We start from the raw sequence: 19418 nt of genomic DNA, 5'->3' as shown, positions 1-19418 counted from the left end.
TCCATTTGACCTAGTTACATGATCCATATAGCATGTATCACAGAAGAGATTATATAAAGTACTGCAAGTTTTTTAATTTAGTCTGGATCCTCCAAAACAATCTCTCTTATTTTCTGATTATTTCCCCCTGTAAAAACAGCAAGAGGAAGACAGAGGACTGACAGCAATAAACTTATTGTGAGCTAATGACTGCACTCTGCATGCCCCCGTTAGTTAAGGATGAATTAACAGAACTGCTAAGCATGACTTTCAATATTACAATCCCTCTAGCTCTTGTTCAGCTACACAAACACCCTCCACTTATACACTCACACTCTCCAGTCACATTTGTTCCACCCACTGCTTAAGGAGGACACTAAATATATAAACAGAAAATCACTGGGACTGTGGGTGTATTCTGCCTGAGCAGCACGCACTGAAAACATGTCCTTATCATCACATACGTATTTCCTTCTCGGTCTTTAGCAGCCAGCGTGGGTCACAGTGCTACACTTCCTTATAATCTAGACAGCGATTTGGAAGGCTTATGCTAAAAAATGAAAAAAAATAGCAAAGGGATTTCCTCTTCCAGATGTTAGGGGGCAAATCTCATTTCCACAGTTACCTATTACCCCTGAGGAGTGGGAAGCAATTATCCACCCAGGAAAATAGTTCTTAGTGTACTAAAGCCGTCCTAAAAGCACATAAAGATTAACCAGAACTGAAAGTTATTAGGCAGGGGATTACAGACCCTCTGTGGAAACTCAAACCAAAACCAGTTTTCTTCTTTACATTTCTGTCTCTCTAAGTGCTTGGAGGGTTGGAGCTTTAAGGGTTAAGGGCTTAATTCAGCTATACCATCTGCCCCTCTTTTCCTGGAGATCTCTTCCCAGACCTTTGTTTGAACTAAGCTCATACCCTGTAGGTCGCGCAATACATTACAAATAGCTCACACGGGTAGGTGCTTAACCTGGCCAGCTGATTGATATTCTCCCATTCCTCCCCAAACTTGCTCCCTTTACCCACCATTATTCTGTTCCTTGTTTCCATCCACCTCTGCTGTCATGCATCTTTTATCTCTCTATTTCTGCTGCATCCCCATAGCTAAAAGCTCCTTGCTGTTCTCTCCATCCCATGCACACTCTGAAGCCCTCTTACTTTCTTAATCCCAAAGCAGCTTTGTCATTTGTGGTACCATAATCTCATTTACTCACAAATGAAAAACAAACAAACAAACAAAACCCAAACCACGAAAGCAGAAAGAGAGAAAAATTCTCCTCACCTAGTAGGCACCAGTGATTCTGCTCCAAATCCCAAAGACACGATGCCGTAGGTTTCAGAAGCAATGTCTTTCAAAGTATTTTGCAGGTTATTGTCAGAAAAGTACCACTCTGCTTTAAATGGCACCATGCAGCCCAAGCCAGAGGAGTATTGGCAATACCTGGGCCTTCAGACAGCCGGTCCAACATTCCTGTTACTGGAGGCTGGAGGAACATGGGTGCCTTCACAAAGGTTGCAGCCCAGCAGTTACAGACTTGCTAAATTACAAAGGCTGTGTGCCTGAGCCTTTACTGCACTTACCAAACGGCCAGCTAGCACAAAAAAGCAGTTGAGAGCTGCTGGGGTAACATGCTGGATTCTGGGTATGTCAGCCTGCCCAGCTGCTCTTTACAGAGGTTTATAAAAGAAATCAAAGCATGTATCATGTGATGCTTCAGAGCACAACATTTCGGTTCTGACACATTCCTGTGGCTGTGGGTGGAAGATCCAAACAAAATGACGGTACTGCTTCTTTGCAGCCATATCATTTTAGTTGCTTTTGAACTCCTGGGTGCTTCTATTTCTCTACAGATTGAGAAATAGTCTTCTGTGTCTCAGTAGAAATATTTGTATCTCTTGGTTAAAAAACAATGAAATTTCGATCTTGTGACCACGGCAAACAAAAGAAGCGCACAACCACCACTGCACTTTAGAGAATTGCCCTGATAATCAACTGCTTTAAACAAAACTGCAGATGCTAATGGTCAACTGGAAGCTTTTGCAGATAATAATTTGCAGAGAATAAGATGCACAAAGCCAGAAATTCACTAGTAACACACTTCACTCATATCCTTTACACAAGAAAAAGCAGCTCCTAACTCTTTATATTAAAAAGGATTCAGTGTTCCAAAGCAATTAATCTTCTATTAACAAATACGTATTCATTTCAACTTCCCACAAACCGGGCTCTGTAGATGAACCTGCACAGACCAAGTGATGAAACATTTCGGGCATAATTCTATTTTTGAGACAACTAAGTAGCTGTTCTTTAAATTTCTCAGCAACTCCTTCCCATTCACTCTCCCTCTGTCTCTCTTCCTCTTTGTTAGAGTGACAAATTTGGCATCTTGTAGCTTGTTTCCTTCCATGGAGATTCAGAGTCGCTTTCAAAGTGTAACTGTTAATTGTCAGTATAATTTGTCCACCCAGTAGAACTATCCTCAGGATCAGAACACTACTCATTTAAACACATATAAACCACCCAGTCTAAGCTTAAAGTTAGTCCTAAACCAAACCTACATCCCTCTGGATCTACTTTAATTTTTTTCCAGTGCCTTACCTCTAACACATGGAATCACAGAATCACACAATCACAGAGTGGTAGGAGTTGGAAGGGACCTCTGGAGATCATCCTACATCCCACTGTATTTACCTTAATTTTTTTCCAGTGCCAACAAGATAAAAAAGGGGATTCAAAGCCATTGACTTTAATGCAGAAAAAGCATCATGCCTTGGAAAGTATGAGAAGATGCTCCTGTATGACCAAGTCATTAATACATTAGAGAGGCTTATGGAAGAAACATTGCTTACTTCTGCTAAGGAATGAATACACGACCCATAATAGCTAGGTTTCAAGCAATTACATGTTCTTGTTTTAAACAGTTGCAATTAATTGGCTAAACACCCTCAATTGGGTGTTTTAAATCAGCAAGGAAGAGGGAAAAGGCTCCTATCCACTGTGCAAAGACTTCATTTCGATGTGTAAGTTAACTGGCTTGGATAGGAGAATGATATAGAAGAAGCAAAGAAAAAGCAAATGAGAAAAAAATCAGAGGTGAAAGACACATGCAGAGGAAATAGAAAGCTCTAAAACACATTTCAAAAGGCTGTATGTGCTGTGTAAACGTAAAAGAGAGATGAGATCACATTTTCTGTAGGTGCAATCAGATATATCTTTAAACAAATTACTTTGTCTTATCCAAATATCTAGTATCACCCAAAAGGTTCTCTCTTATTAACATAACATTCATATCAAGAAATTGTGTCCAACTCATTAGGACTTCTTTCCTTACAGTTATGAAACTCATTAGATTTATAATCATTCACTGAAAATATTCCATGCTGTGCTGAATGTTCTATTACATATAATGAATAATGATTCATTACTACTTGGTGCTTTGCTGTTTTATAGGCTTAGTCTTAGAGAATAATCAATTCTGCAGAGGCTACACACATGTGAAAGAAGTATTTCTGCCTTCAGTTGTGTTTCCTTATTCACTAAACCTCATTCACACTCCACTGAGGCTTTCCCAGGAGCATCACCTTAAGATGAAACTTCCCCCCCAACTACACTTGCTTTTAGTCTAGATAATTTCAAAGATATTTTTAGTGATACAGAAAAGTGATGTTGGTCTGAACCTGGGTTCATCCCTTCTAATTCACCAAAACAGAGTTATGTAAATTCATAGATTACTCATCGAACTACTGAAGTTGGATGAAGATTACAAAACCAAGTCATGCTAGTTCCAGGCAATCACTCATTACATTTAATTTCTTGGTGTTTTGTTCCAGTTCACCTGCAATGTAATTTAAAAATCAGTTAAAGAAATTTCAACCTCAATGTCATTCTTGATATCATCCATTTTGTTTTCTCCCTGATATTCAGAGACAAAGTTATGCATAAAAACGCAGCACCTTTGGTATTTTGATGAGCTTTTTCTTGAATAGTTTCAAATGCTTTCCCTTCTATTTCATTTATTTTCTTTCCCTGTGATTTAATTTCTTCTTGTTGGATGAGAAGTATCAAAAATGATGAAAGTAAGTATGAAGAAAACGCAAAGTAAAAAGAATTAAAACCTCTCAGCAATCCTCCGGCAACATCTAGAGGGGCTAGCCCACCACTGAGAAAGACATCTCAGATCCTCCTTCAGACTACAGAAGCATTTATTTCTTTAATATGAGACAAATAATTCAACTTCCCTGATTCAACTTCCCCATCTAAAAACGAGGCAGAATTACAGCATCTAAAAATTCCTAATAGTATGACACAAATAGAAAAAATATTCTAATCACTAAATAGTCACAAATAGAAAAATAAAGCAAAGATTTTAGCCAATTAATTGCAACTGTTTAAAACAAGAACATGTAATTGCTTGAAACCTAGCTATTATGGGTCGTGTATTCATTCCTTAGCAGAAGTAAGCAATGTTTCTTCCATAAGCCTCTCTAAATCCAACAGATCAATAAAGCTGACACTAGTATCTCTATATGTACACGAGATAAAATGCATCGGTCATGATGATTACATCTCTTCCAGTCATTTAGTACTAAAATAGGAATAAAATCCACTTGCTGGAAGACTAACACAGTCAGTGTCTCCAGTATGAAAATTAATGTCTTGGGTTTTATGGAACAGGAGGCCACTATGCTAAGATCCTGCACTTTGCCATTTAAACTGTCCTATTATACAGGAATTTACCATTCTTAGTCTCAATGGCATGCTACTGGTGACCTTAAGTGCATATTTATTTTTTCAGAAAATCACTTTTTCACTGACAGAGAAATGCAAAGTTAACACATGCACCTATTAAACAAATAATCAAAATGGTTACGTAACACATACCATATTCTAATTTGACGGAGGATTTTAGTCAGTCGCAACACAGAAATTTTTTTAACCACCATATTTTTATTTGCAAGCCCACCTGAAAGGCTTGAAGTTTCACTGTGGCAAAGAAACTTTTCTACAACCCAAATGTAGTTCAAGCCCTATGTGGAGAATGAATCATTATCACTGTCTACAAATATATCAAAGATGCGCAGTAAGTTTTCTTCTTCAGGGCAGAAGTGCCAAGAGGACCTACAATTCTTCTGGTTTTGTGTTAGAATGAAAAATAGCTGTTTGAAATCCAATAAAACCAGTCACCCTACTTCAATTCCATAAACATTCTTTTACCAGAAGTTTAAATTAACCCATCCTAGATTAGGGATCACGCACACCGGTTCAGAACTGAGCTAAACACTTTTAAAAAGCAAAACGGTCATGCTGAAAGATAACTCCTTAGGAATTGCTCAAAGGCAAAATTAAAAAAAGAAAATAAACAAATTTAGAAATGCTCTCTAACATGGAGGCCAGTGTTACTTTGTGATGTGTATGAAAACACCTTCTGAAAATAGATGCAAGCATCCTTGGCAGTGAGGTGCGTTAGAACAGAGTGGAAGAGAATTCCTGTCTCAGCATCAAGAAATACTGTTACTCATTTGGTTTTGTATTTGTTTGTTTCTTTAAAGACTGTAAAAGAACAGTAGTAAAAGGCTCAGAGCTACTAAAACTGAATTAACTGTGCACGTATAAAGGAAAGAAAGGAAAAAAGACTGGTCCCTACCATCTCCAACAAACTGAAGGAGGGCGAGATCAATTTGCCTCTTCCAAGGTGATCCTTTCTGAAGTGCTATTCCATAACCTGTAGTGGCAAAGATGTATCCACTCCCTATTGTGACAAGTTTGCAGCCTTCATCTCTTCCAGCCTTGTAATTCAGCACTGCTGCATCATAGATGAAAGCATCCAACTTCCTGAAATAAAAGAAAACATTTTACAAACCAACTCATCACGGACAGCTGTTGTCAAGACTTCTTTTGTCCTTGATGTTAGGCCCCTGTTGAATATCATATGGATTCTTTGATAACGTTAATACTTACCCTGCTCTGCTGTATCTAAAATTAACAAAAGGCATCTATTTTAGTGAGGGGAAAGTAGGACACAGAGTTTTGCATTTCTATTTTAAGGGATGCTGTTAAAAAATACTGAGCAGGAGAAATGAAGCTACAAAATGTCTTGTTCTGTTATCTTTATATCTTTGCTCTCAAATGGATAATAAGTATATTGAGATACAAAATGATCTCCAAGAACAACACAAATGACAATAGAGAATTTAGAATTGAAACAACAATAACTAATTTGCTTATTTAAAATAATGAATGAGACTGAAAATGTGACTTCACCAGTTTTCCACACACAGTCTTACTTTACGTCTCTTTCCAAAAATAAACAAGGAAGGTGGATGTTAAGTCCTTGATAAGACAGAGGAAGGTATTGGAGCATATCTGATACAGGTATCTAAATCCTGCTTAGAAGTTACAGAAAATATTTCTTTATGATTCGCAGTTCCAAATGTATTATTTGTGTACCTGGAGCACAGCAGGAATAAAGGAAATTCTTGTGGAAAAGTTCAAGCCTTTCAGCCCATCTACCTAGAAATGTAAGAATGGGGTAATCCTATTCTCTAAGGTATACAGGGAACACAACAAAATAGAGGAAAACAAAATCAGTAAGGAAAGGAAAAGAGGCAGTGTCCTTCAGGGGTAATTTTTAAAATCACTTAAAAAGGTGCATGGATATTTCACAAATGAAGTCAGTAAAAGTGCATATATGAGAAAAGGAGGCCATTTGGAAGGACAGTAACTTTCGATTGAGTAGATCTCAATCAAAGAAAAGACATTCTTATATCTACAGAAATTCACATGCAATCTTCAAAGGAAAAAGATAGAACTTAAGTTTATTTTGTATTGCTGCCCTCTTCTGCAGCCAAACCTTTAATTTTTCTACCACTTGCACAGGACTAGTAGAATACAGAGGCAATAGGAAAAAACATCATCTCAACCCAATCCCCACCTAAATGATGCACTACAACAAAGTTATGTCCCCCAGTGACACACTGCCCCTTTTCAACATCTTTGCCCATCCCATAGGAGTCAGAGCAATGGGGAGGACATAGCTACTCAATTGGCTTCCAGCTTGGTTTGGAAGGACTCTCCACCCTGCCACCCCCACTGGCATGGCAGCTCCCAGGCACCGCTGGCACGGCCTGCTGTGCCTTTGAAGAGCCACAGTGCATCACTGCGGAACACTGACAAAATTTTCTGACAGGATACAGATGACAGAGGCTGGCAAAATATTGCTCATAAACAGTTGGGACCTGTCTTCATGGAAAGGGAATTACAAAAATAAATTGATTGTGGCACAAACAGGTAGAAGAACATCAACTTCAATTATATTCTATCAGTATGTACTAGTCGTGAATTTTGTTGCTGTTGAAGTTTTGGAATCACACTTGCCACTAGCTTAAATCAGTTTATGTTGATAAAAACTTTAATTTATATCCACAGAACAGAGCAAGTCCCGAGCATATCAGATTTTGGCTACTGACAGAAAAAAAAACAAAAAACCCAACAACTTTCATGCATGACATAATTTAATGTTTGTTCTTAAATACTCAATCAACAGATTCATACAGAAACCTAACTTTTGTGGAACTCTAGATCAGATAGCAAAAATGTGGCACTAAAAAACACCCATATCCATCTCATGTTAAACTAAGTGAAATACCAGGAGTGAGTCAGGTTGTTGGATTTTGTCCGCTGTCATGAAAAAGTGAAGAGTGAAGTTCCTGTCACTACTTACTGTACTTTATTGCTTCCCTTCAAGGATATGTACCCCAACAGTCACTGCTCAAATAATCCAATTGGAATTTAGTGAAGTAGTTAACTCACAGAATGTACAGGTGGCTCATGCAACCATTAAAAGAAATAGCTGGGCCATAATTTCCTTTGTTTTTCCTCTCTTCCCTAAAACTCTGTTGGTGCAAACCTCAGCTTAAAAGTCATCTTAGCTCCATCAGTGCTAAAAGTCTGACTCTCTCCTTCCTTTAAATGGGTAATTTCACACAGAGAAAACAAATCCTAGACATTTAGTAGGTGATGCGTCACAAATTCAATCCAGAAATAATATATGGCTACTTAACACTGAGAGTAACTAAACTGGAAATAGCCAAGAGGGTGTTGGGGTGCCACCCAAGCCCGCAGTCTTCAGCACAAGACCAGACAGTTTTCTAAATCACGTGCTGTGACTCAGCACTTTGGAGACAATCTTTGGGTTGTGTAGAGAGAAAGAACAAAAACCCACGTCCTTTGGGTAGGCGCACAAGGGAAAAAAAGAAAACTGCTTGCTGTGCTGTCAAGACACTTTTAACATTTCTGATCTACGGCAGACAATTATCATAATCAATAGAATCCAATCTCATGCTTTTAGACCTCCGCAGTTATCTGAGGGGAAGGAAGGATATTTCCTCTCTCAGTGGATGCCTTCAGCTCAGGCAAGGAAGTGGAGGGTAACGCGCCTCTCTGTGGGTACAGACACTGCTGCAACTAGCCAACCTACACTAAAATATACTCTGGAATTTGTCATCTGTTTATTCTGGGATTTATAGTTTTGCAATGTAAGCATATAAAACACATGCTGGTAAACACAGAGAAAATATGGAGTCAGCTATTCTTCTGTCAAAACAAACTCAGACAGAAATGCAGAGGAAAAAGATGTCTTTGCTAAAGACTCCAGGGCAAAAGCCTTGTGCTACCTCAGAAATCATGCTCTCCATATGCAGCTTGCCTCCTTAGTTACTGAGCAGTGTGGCAAAACCCTGGGACAGAAAGACAAGGCACAAGCATAGTTTCACTCACTCGCTGGGGACCCACCTCCCCAGCTTCCCAGAGAGTCTGGCATCAGCTGCACTGGCTACACACACAGCAAGCATGTTCTGAAGACGCAGAAGGCTTTACTTTCGAGGGCTTTCTCAATAAGGCCACAATAAATCTTATTAGGCAAACCAATTTAAAAACATCAGGTACTTTCTTGACTGATGCTGAGTGCTGAAAGGTTCTGCTATCAGTTGCTGCCCAGTGTCTGAACTGTAAATAAAAAAGTTGACTGCCATGAAAAAGTCTGGTTGTCTACAAATACAAACTCATATTCAGAATATATTTTCTCCATTTCCAACATAAATCTTGTAACCTCTCAAGGCTTAATTATCTCTTCATCATGTGCTGATTACAGAAGTACTATTCCTTGCAAAGCAAAGCTTCAGAACATGATGTACCCCTGCAGCACCGGCAGGGAGTAACAAGCCACAGCTGAAGCTGTCAGATGTTAGGGCACCCAACTCTTCCACCACTAAGAGGTGAATTTCCTGACACGCTGAATTTTTAAGAACTTTCAGACAACTTTAAACATTCCTTAATACAAGTTTCCAAAAACTGAGACGGCAAAATCTGGGCAAATCCAAAGCTTTGACCCTTTCCGAGCTGTTTGCAAAGATGGCAGCGAGCCTAAGCTCCGGAAGAAGAAGAGGTGACATCTGCGCAGGCCAGCAGGCTTATGGGGCCGCAGAGGAATTTCCTTCCTGCTGTGTCTATGTGGGGAAGGCCACATCTGCTGTTTTGCTTGGCAAAACTGATGGAAGAGCCAGGCTGCACGCACGACAGTGACTGATGGAGGCAGCAGCCCATCCCTGTCTTGTCACTCTCGAGGCAGGCCTGGCAAGCCTGGATCTGTGCTCCAGCTCACCTTTCTCTTCTTTTTCTGCAGATGGACTGGCAAGGCCCAGGATCTTTGTTCCTGTGGCAGCAAAATTCAACTGCGCTACACAGCTGAGAAGCTTTGTACTGGTCTGAGTGCGGACCACTCTACTGCTGAAGTTACACACTCACTGCAAAACAGCTTGCATGCACCAAGTACAGCACCCCACATCAAGAGAGGCTCAAAGCCTCTTGCAAACCTTAGTCATGTAAAAATGAATCAATTAACTTGTCATTTCAATGCAGCCACTTCAGGGGGCGAAAAGCTTTGTCATATTGTGTAGGTTTAAATAAACTGCTAAGAATTATTAGAAAGATGAAGGAGAACTACAGAAACTGGAATGCAGCAAGCAAGAAGATTTATAACTGCCATGAACTAGCCAAACACGCCAGGCATCTTCACTGAATGCAGAGGAACAGGACTACAGTATTATGACTCATCTGAGCAACCAGCAGGTTTGTAAACTTCCTCAGAACTACTGCAATAATCCTGGGTAGGAGAGAAAATAAACATTTTGGAATATTTGTATCAGAGAGACTACAAAGGCAAACGTCCTTCACTACCTAGCAAGCACAAAGAGGAAAGGGGATGGGGAGAATTTTAGCTCATGCAGCCTAGAAGAACATCAGGTGTTAATAAAATTATGAACGGAATAGTTCTTAAAAAAACCCAAAAGAGCATTACTCAATGCAATAATTTGAAGCAGGAGATCTGTGAAAAACAAATGTGGACAGTCTTGTACTTAAACATTTATGAGTCACCAAGTATAAAAACTGAAAAATCAGAATAGCTATTGCAAAAACCCCTTCTCTAAAGCGTTGCTGTACACATTCAAAAAATGCCTGTGTAAAGAAAATTAAAGTTAGAGGAAAAGGTATAGAAAAGTAATTTCAGAAAAGCTGAAAACACTTCCCTATAATTTTCCCCATCTTTATTATTGGCACATTTCATCAAGTTCCTTTGATGAAAACTGAAAAGCAGGATTAGGAAAATGCTCCTTTATTAGTCACAGCTTCTTCCTCAACACCAGAAGCATTGCTCACTTGAAAAATGTTACTTTGCTTCCTTAACCAACTACACGATGCTTCAGCAATTTTGTCTTCTTGATGGAACAAGAGGGAAAAATCTAAAACAGCAATCTATTCAGTAGATCTGGAGCCACAAACAGTAATCCAGCACATTCGAAATCAATCTCTTTCAGTCACTTTGTGTCCTGCTATGGCCTGTGTCATAGTATTCAGAAAATGAGAGGGATGCTTTAATGCAGTCCTGTTTATTCACACTCTTCTATTTGACTGTCAAGCACTGGAGTCTATGGAACAAATAATATTGTGTTTCCATTGAGGATCAGAGAAACTGGAGCATGACGGAAGCCACTTTCCCATTTTCAACTACTGCAGTAAATCCAAACATACAATACCTACAGCAGAATTAATTTCTTGCTGAAGTGGGTGCCACTCCGTGCAGTGTTCATCTGTCTGAGCCAGGACAGTAACTTCAGGATCAATTTTTCCTCACTCTTATTTCTTTGTTTTCTAACACCCCAAACATGCACTTTTTCATGGCCAGACAAAAGCTGTGTATTATTACTAACACAGATTAGACTTACACAAAACCAGAATGCATGTAATATATGAAGTGCACCATCACAGCAATTTGCCTGCACTGCATTTTGCTGTAGACAGCTGCATCGCAATGACTTTTCCACAGTATTTTTGATGAAGAGTACCTTTTAACTCAAATACGTACCTTCTGGGGCTTCTTCTGAAAAATTAAAGGTCAATTACATATTTAAGAATATTTATTCCTTTATAAATTATATAAATTTTATTCTGAGGAAAGACAGTTAACGAAAGCAGACCTCTTTTTTAAATTTGCCTAGGTGACTTAAAAAACTAAGAGTTATTACCCAAATTTGGTTGTAAATAAATGCAAAAGTGACTACAAAGATTGTTACACAGCAAGTGTCATACCTGTTTACTAAGGCTCCAGCTGCGTCTTTTGAAAGCACAATATTTGAAATTACCGTCTTATTACAAATATCAGACTGCAAGTCAGTGAATCCTCAAGCAATCCTTTCAACACCACCTTTGCCCTCCCCTCTTACCCCCACCCCCTGTCATCAAGAACACTTTTATCTGTTAAAGCTTTGTCTCCTAAACATAGTTTTGGAGAGATGCAGCTCATTTTCAAAACAACCTGCAAAAAACCCCACTACTTTTCAGCTTTTTTGCTTTTAAAAATATATTGCATGACCCTTAAAGTAGCATTTATACTTTGATATTAGGCAAAAAACTGGTATCTACTTAAGGTTGGATTAAACAAAGCATATATTGTAGAGATCATCAATACCATTGCTGGGAAGGCAGCAATTGCAAAAACACTGGCTTTAAAATATGACGGATTTACATTACAGGCTTACAGATGTATCACAAATTTAATAATTTACACTTTATCCCTTCTTTATCCACAGAAGGGACAAAGGAAAGTATGTCAAGAGTGCACAATGACAGAGACAACGTCATATGTGCATCTCTAAAACCATGTCCAGGGGATCTAATGCCAAAAGGTCACTACGGAATGACACAGCAATCAAAGGGAAAGGAGGCTGCTCTGAAGATGAGGCTTCAATGAAAGTGCTTCTAAAGTGACACTTTGATATTGCAGGAGCAAGAGAAGCAGCTAGTTAACCTTTAGCATGAAGGACCGATGATTTCTTTTACCCAATTTTGAGTAAAATCCATTTCAGGTTATCTGTTGGCACATTGTCACCAGCAGTGACTTTTATCTTTTAGCACATACTCAAACAGCTCCAGGCAGATCTTAAGTTCACTTACACTGGATGGATTTCTTGACATCTGGACATTGCCAATTCATTAGGGGAAAGTTTAACAACCACCCCCTGCAACAACGCAGGTTAGCAATTTAACCCAGTTAAATGCTGAACTCATTAGCAGGGAATAAGGTTTTAGCTTTTCTTCCAGCACTGTCCTCACTTCGATCTTCACACAGGAAATGTAGACCCAAAATTCAAAAGAGTAAACTCTGACAGACACTAACTCCATTGTGACAGATTGTGGAGGCTTCACCTCACCCGGCAGCGCAGTCTCAGGCTGCCAGAAGAGCTGCTGTGAACCTTCCTGCCATGACTTGGCTGTGGTTACCCCAACAGGCATATCCACCCTCCTCACTCACAGCAGCTCCCATTCAACACCCCTCTGTCCACCCACCTTCCCAGTCCCTGTAACATTTCCCTTAGCAACAAAATAATGGAAAATTTTGTGTACCTTTATGATTAATTTATACAGTGGAATAGTGTCCCACTTCAAGTCTCAGAAGCCAAGCCATGAAGTACTTGCAAAGCGTCAGTTTATCAAAACACAAAATTTGAAAAGTCGAGTAGGGAGAATATATTTTTAGATTAAAGGTTTTGTCCCAGTTACAATAGCATAATGAAGGATAAATTCAGCACAGTTCACCAAGCACCTGATCTCATCCCCAAATCAAATGAATACTAAAACTTAGAATAGCTTCTTCTCAAAAGAAGAGGAGTTAGATGGGATATAGATACTTTGGCCTGTTCATTTTATTTCCAGGTACTTTATAGTATTTAAAGACATTAGATAGGTAAGTGCATTACCTAAAAAAATGGTAATACAGACACAGGTACTGAGTAAAGGAATTAGACATAAATTACTATAAACCAGGTTTTTTCTTAGAAGCAAGTTGCTATGGATCAGCTGAATAGGAGAGACAGGCTTTTCTTCTTAAAAAAAAACCCCACATAACAAAAAAAAAACCCAACCAAACCCAAAAAAAAAAAAAACCCACAACCCACAACCAACCAACCAAAACAAAAAACCAACCAAACCAAAAACAAACACCCCAGCACATTTATCTTATGGCTGTGAAGAAATTCCTGAAAATGTGACCCAGCTTAAAAGGGCATGATGATGTCTGCCTCTGTTTATAGCCAACTTGAAACTATTGAGGTATGAGCTTCCCCAGACATTTCAAACACTGCCTTCATAGATCCCAATAACCCTCTAAACGCCAATATTTGTATTTGCTTGTTCGTCAAAGCCTGCCAAGAGCCAACCTCCCCCAGCAAGTCCCCTGAAACAGCACATTAACGTCTACACAGTCTGTTATTTATTTAGACTTTTTAACACACGTGGAAGCAATAGAAGAATGCGAGAATAACTTCATTTCCTGAAAGGATGGCAAGTGATGGGGAAACAGGGATCAGCCATCAGAAAGACTAATGCCAGGAAGTCCTGACACAAATGGAAATGTCGTAGGAAGTCTTTATGTCTGTGCTGCCAGCTTGGTGGCACTTTGTAGTCCAAAACCTGCACTCTGCTCGCTTTAGCAGTAACACCAGCGGTAAAAGCAGTAAAGCTATGCAACTCAGGCATACATTTCTTTTAAGCTATTAGATTTCAGAACAGATACTTTAGTGAACAGATCCTCTGAAAAATGCGCCTAGACGGAACAGCAAACTTAAATGTTTTCCTGTCTTTGCAGTATTTCAGCACAAATAGCAGTTGCACAGTTGCAAACCTGCTTTCCAATTTCTAGCTTGGGTAACTACAGATGCAACACCAATTGAAAGCTGTTCCCCTCAGAGTGCAACACCAAAATGAATATTAGAATTAACAGTGAAACAAAGATTAGATTGAAGTCCAAAAGAAAGCATCATGTTGTAAATTGAAATTAAGTTACCCCAGCCATCTGATGCCAAACTAAATGAAACTATTGATTGCAGAAGTTGCCTGAACCCAGTCAACCAGAAGAGAAAATACTGACTGGGCCAAAAAAATGTTTAGCAGAGATTTCTTTTTTATAGAATGTCAGGAAGACAATCACTACTCACATTATTAGCTCCTTTGGATGGTTTTAAGGAAAGCGTATTTGTATTTGTACAGTAATTTAGTACTTACTGTCAAAATTGATGGAGATAAATAGACATTCTGGAGTATGGCAAACATCTTGCTCTCCCAGGTAGTTTTGGATCTTCCTTCAGTGCTGTTTGACTTACAAGTTTCCCCAGAGGTACATATGGTTAGGAATTCCCATACACCTGCAGTAGATCCTCACTGGCTTAGACTTAGGTCCTAGTAATCTATGACACTAGCAAAGAATAGATGCTTAAGGAGGCAGAAAAGAAACAACGCACGTGTGGATGTTGTTGTCCCTGAACATACCTTCTTGGCTTCAGATGAATGGACATTTCATGAGCCACAGGCTGTACTGAACCCCATCGTGTTGAACAGCTGCTAAATTATTCACCTTTCACCAATTCTTTCAGCTTCTTGCTGACCTTGTTTTAATTTTGGTATTCACAACACCTGATCTCCAGAATGTAACTATGCCAATTTAACTCCACAAACGCAATATTCTATCAATCACTAGTGAACTTTACAAAGGTCTGCTGCCCAACAGGGAAAAGACAGAGAGAGAGACACTAAGAGAGAGAGGAGAGAGCAAAGAGGAGAGATCAACTGATGTTTACTTTTACTTAAACAAAAAAAAAAACTTAAGTGGTCTACAGTTGTGATTATTTCAGCTTCTCAGCACCAAAGAGTACTACAGAATAACAATTTCTGAAAGTATTTTCCATCTCTATTTCCACTCCAGCTATGAGGCAGAGAGTATGCAGGCATAAAATGTGATACTCCATATACGATTTATGGCAAAAGTGGCCTGAACTCATCAGTGCTTCAGATGTGGTCCAGCTCGGTTTCATATTGCATTTGACTGAGAAAATTAAAGTTCAGCTTTTTTCTAAGCACTTCCCATGGTCCTGTCTCAGAGCTCTACTGAAATTTTTATTTTGTCTTTCAGACCAGCTGCAGAAAAGGATGCTTCTAAGCATCAGCCTCCAAAAATGGCTAAAGATTATATCCAGAAAAATGGTCTGGTGGGTGCCTTTGTACGGCAGTAGAGCAATCCAGGAGCTAGTTAAATCAGTCCTCTAAGCTATTTTATGTTCCTGGCCATTAATTGTAAGTACCATTGACAATGGTCATATTTCATTATCTGAAATACTAATTTCTCATCTTATGTCACACATTTACATTTTTGATTTACCACCCCCTTAAAGGAATGATCACCTGGCCCAATAATTTTCCCTTTCAGGGTCTGACAAAAATATTTTAAATTAATATACTATAGATCTGATGAAAATATGGACAGTAATTCTCTTACACATTTCTCCTTAATGAAACAACATTTAGAGATACAAATTGGATTCATCACTCAGTACATTCCTTTAAAAAAAACAAAAAAAAAAAGCAGGCTAAGTCCTATCTTAAATCATAAATTTTGTGGTAGTAACAGCAGATGCAGACTCAGGAAAATATTTTTCAAGTCACATGTGAATAAACAAGTTTCAGATTCAGTCGTTTAAACTGGTGAATTTTGAGTATCCCTAAAGATCTTTAAGGGTTTCAAACTTGAAAGAGGAGAACATCATTCCTTCTTCATTAAGATCGGTACATAGTTCAACTACAGGCTGCTGTTTCAGCGACATCTTAAAAGTGTGACTGCAGCAAGGATCACCCACCCAAAAACTGGTCATTTCAGTTACTTTATTTGATTTTTTAATCCTGTTTTTGAAGCTTGTGAAAAACACAAAACCCAAGCAGGCTCAGAATAGAGAGCTTTGACGAGTAGGCCACGAGAAAGCAGGAAAACATCATGTTCTTAGAATGATAGCTGGATATTAAGGATTTGATACATTATTTTAACATTCAGTTGCACAAAGTAGTGCTTGTGCTAAAGCTGTCTCCAGCACAGTTTCTTTTTTAATGTATCGTGACAGGCATCCAGGAGGGTTGCAAGCAATAAATTATTATAGACTACAGATATCTCATGCTGCCTGCCGACCTTTCCCTTTCTCCCTCAAACACACTTCAGAGTCAACCAACTCTGGCAATTTCTTAAAAATTTGGTAAAAGAATTGCTATATGTACTGTGACATTAAAAGTCTAAAAGACTGAGTATTTTCAATTACAAATGCTGTAAGGTGTTGTCAATCAGCAACAGTCAAAAATATAGAGCCACTAGATTAAAAGTTTAAAAATTTATGTCTGCTGAACATTTCTTTGAGTTCCTGTTGCAAGCTGTTATTGTCTGCCCACAAGAATGATGAAGAACTTGTGCTTTTTTATGAAAAATTAAAATACATAATTTTTCTCTCCAACAGGTAATTTCTCTCACAGCTTTCCCTCCTCTTTTTGGGTGAAAAGGTATGAACCACAGAAAGAATAAAAACTAGAAAGTAGTTCCTTTGATTAAAATTTTTATGACAATTTTTCCGTAAATATAAACTGAAAACACTGCAAAAAAAACTATTGAAATTGATTTTGCATCCAAGTGGAGATGTCAGCTGGCTGCCTAAAAGACAAGTTTGTTTTGTTTTTCACTTTAGGCACACCACCACTTTAATTGACAGACCTAATTAACAGAAGGACCTGCTGGGCACAATCTGAATTGTGTTCCAGCTGACAGAAACGGAGATGTTTGCCTCCTGGTTATGCCTGTGCCACACTATAGAAGCTGCCAGCACAGCCTCTGACCAGTTTGAATCTGTTCAGCAAATCACAGAGTGTGTAAAGCTGTGAATTGGATACAATTTATAAGCACTGTAAGCACCACAAAAATCCAATTCAGGCCAATAAACTTAGAGAGTGAGGGTTAAAAGGACATCAGAGCCTTCTAGGGGCTTCTCTTGCACTTTCTCTGCTTAGTATCATTGGATTCTAAAAACCCTATTAATAATCACATTGTCTTCACACGGGACAATGTGCTTGCAGGGAGGAAACAACTCCTCATGCCATTCACACTGTTCAGTTAGATACTTTCAGATGTTTCTTCTAGCATTATTTGTGTTGTGGTTTAGCCTCAGACAGCAAGAAAGCACCACGCAGCCGCTTGCTCGCTCACTCACTCCCCTCCCGGTGGGATGGGGAGGAGAATTAAAAAAAAGAAGTAAAACTCTTGGGTTGAGAAAAGAATGGTTTAATAACGAAAATAAAATAAAAATAGAACCAAGAAATTTAACAACAATAATAATGAAAAGGAATATAACAAAAAAAAAAGAGAAATAGAACCCAAGAAAAGCCAAGTGATGCACAGTGCAACTGCTCACCACCCGCTGGCTGATGCCCAGACAGTCCCCAAGCACTGATCCGCCCCCTCGGTCAACTCTCCCAGTTTATATACTGGACATGACACCCTATGGCGTAGAATATCCCTTTGGCGAGTTCAGGTCAGCTGTCCTGGCCATGCTCCCTCCCAGCTCCTTGCGCACCTGCTGGCTGGCAGAGCGTGGGAAACTGGAAAATCCTTAACTTAAGATAAGCGCTGCTTAGCAACAACTGAAACATCGGTGTGTTATCAGCGTTATTCGCACGCTAAATCTGAAACGCAGCACTGTACCAGCTACTAGGAAGAAAATTACCCCAGCTGAAACCAGGACAATTTATCATCAAAAAATGCTGAGGAATAGAATCATCGCATGTTCCTATCAAAGCGACTAGCAGCTCAGGACATGCCTGCAGGCCAATAGCATCTTCCCAGGGTACAGCTCAAATCTGATAACCCACTGCACCTGAGGCCAGACCTGCCGACGCTCCGGCAGTACAGAAACACTATCACCACGGCACTCTTTCCAAGTAGCTTCATATTTCCGCCAGTGTGCCACAGACGACGAGGGAATAAGGCATTAAACTTGATGCGTATAAACTACCAAGCATAGCAATCTTTAACAGGAAGACAGATGGAGTCCCAAGTAAACTTCAGCATCAAATCCCTGAATATACAGGCACAGCTGTGGCTGTGAATAAAAACTGAAAACGGCTCACAACAGCGAAGGGGGTCTGCAGCTGCACAAGAGACTGCCTGCCTGCGGAACACAAGGGATTCATTACGGCAGTTTCCTTGAAACAAGTTATATTCTCAGCTTTCTGCAGTGAAACTGAAATAAAGTCCTCACATCAATGTGCTGCCATAGCACAGCATCTGTTAGATCATGTCTTTTCTTGAAACAAGACATACACTGCATGATACTCAGCTGCAGTCCTCATATCCAGGAAAACTAAGGAAGTGAAGAAAAAATGAAATGGATTGAACAGTGATGGGCAATAGGCAAGTGAAAGTTTCCCATTTTACCTCTATAGTAAGAAAAGACTCTCACAATTAAATTTTATCATTTCAGCCATCAGCAGTTAAATCCCAGACAATATTCCAGTGTAGATGTGCTGGGGCAAAGGTGAGAACATGAAACGCACTTCCAGTTTATTGCCAATGTATTTTCTCCTCTTGACAGTTTTACAGCAGCAGAATACTCATACACAGAGAAACGCCACATGCAAACTCAACAGCTATGAGCTGCTACAACCCACAGCAAAGAACAACAACAGGTGAGGTTGTCTTGCTTGCAAAAAGATAGTATTCTTTAACTATAACCTCTTCTGGAAAAATACAGCGAGGCAAACAGAAGCAAGCCAATCTAAACAGCCACTGTAAACCTAACATAATAATTAACTACTTCCTATTTGAAGACTTACTCTCTTTTCAAGAAGCAAAATCAATAGGATCTGCCTCTCTGGTATGCAGGGTTCTAGAAATGTAGATTAAGTAAATGCAGCATAGACAGAAATGCTTGTGATGCATTTTTAGAACTTTATTTGATCAATAAACATCTAAAGAACACAGAGGAGCCACCATGGCTCTAACAGAGCTGGACTTTACCCACCAAGA

General features: G+C 39.2%; 1 protein-coding gene across 1 annotated transcript in view; it reads right to left on the bottom strand.

Annotated features, from left to right (window-relative positions):
- Window positions 1-19418, bottom strand: part of GRIN2A (glutamate ionotropic receptor NMDA type subunit 2A) — a 186466-nt gene that overhangs the window by 12316 nt on the left and 154732 nt on the right. Inside the window, exon 11 of the mRNA XM_086472887.1 lies at window positions 5625-5812. Coding sequence (XP_086329013.1) covers window positions 5625-5812 — 188 coding nt within the window. The remainder of the gene's footprint in view (window positions 1-5624; window positions 5813-19418) is intronic.

Source organism: Leptosomus discolor, chromosome 14, assembly GCF_034619465.1.
Source record: "Leptosomus discolor isolate bLepDis1 chromosome 14, bLepDis1.hap2, whole genome shotgun sequence".
In the NCBI taxonomy this organism is placed as follows: Eukaryota; Metazoa; Chordata; class Aves; order Leptosomiformes; family Leptosomidae; genus Leptosomus; species Leptosomus discolor.
This window is presented reverse-complemented; position numbering and strand designations above follow the sequence as displayed.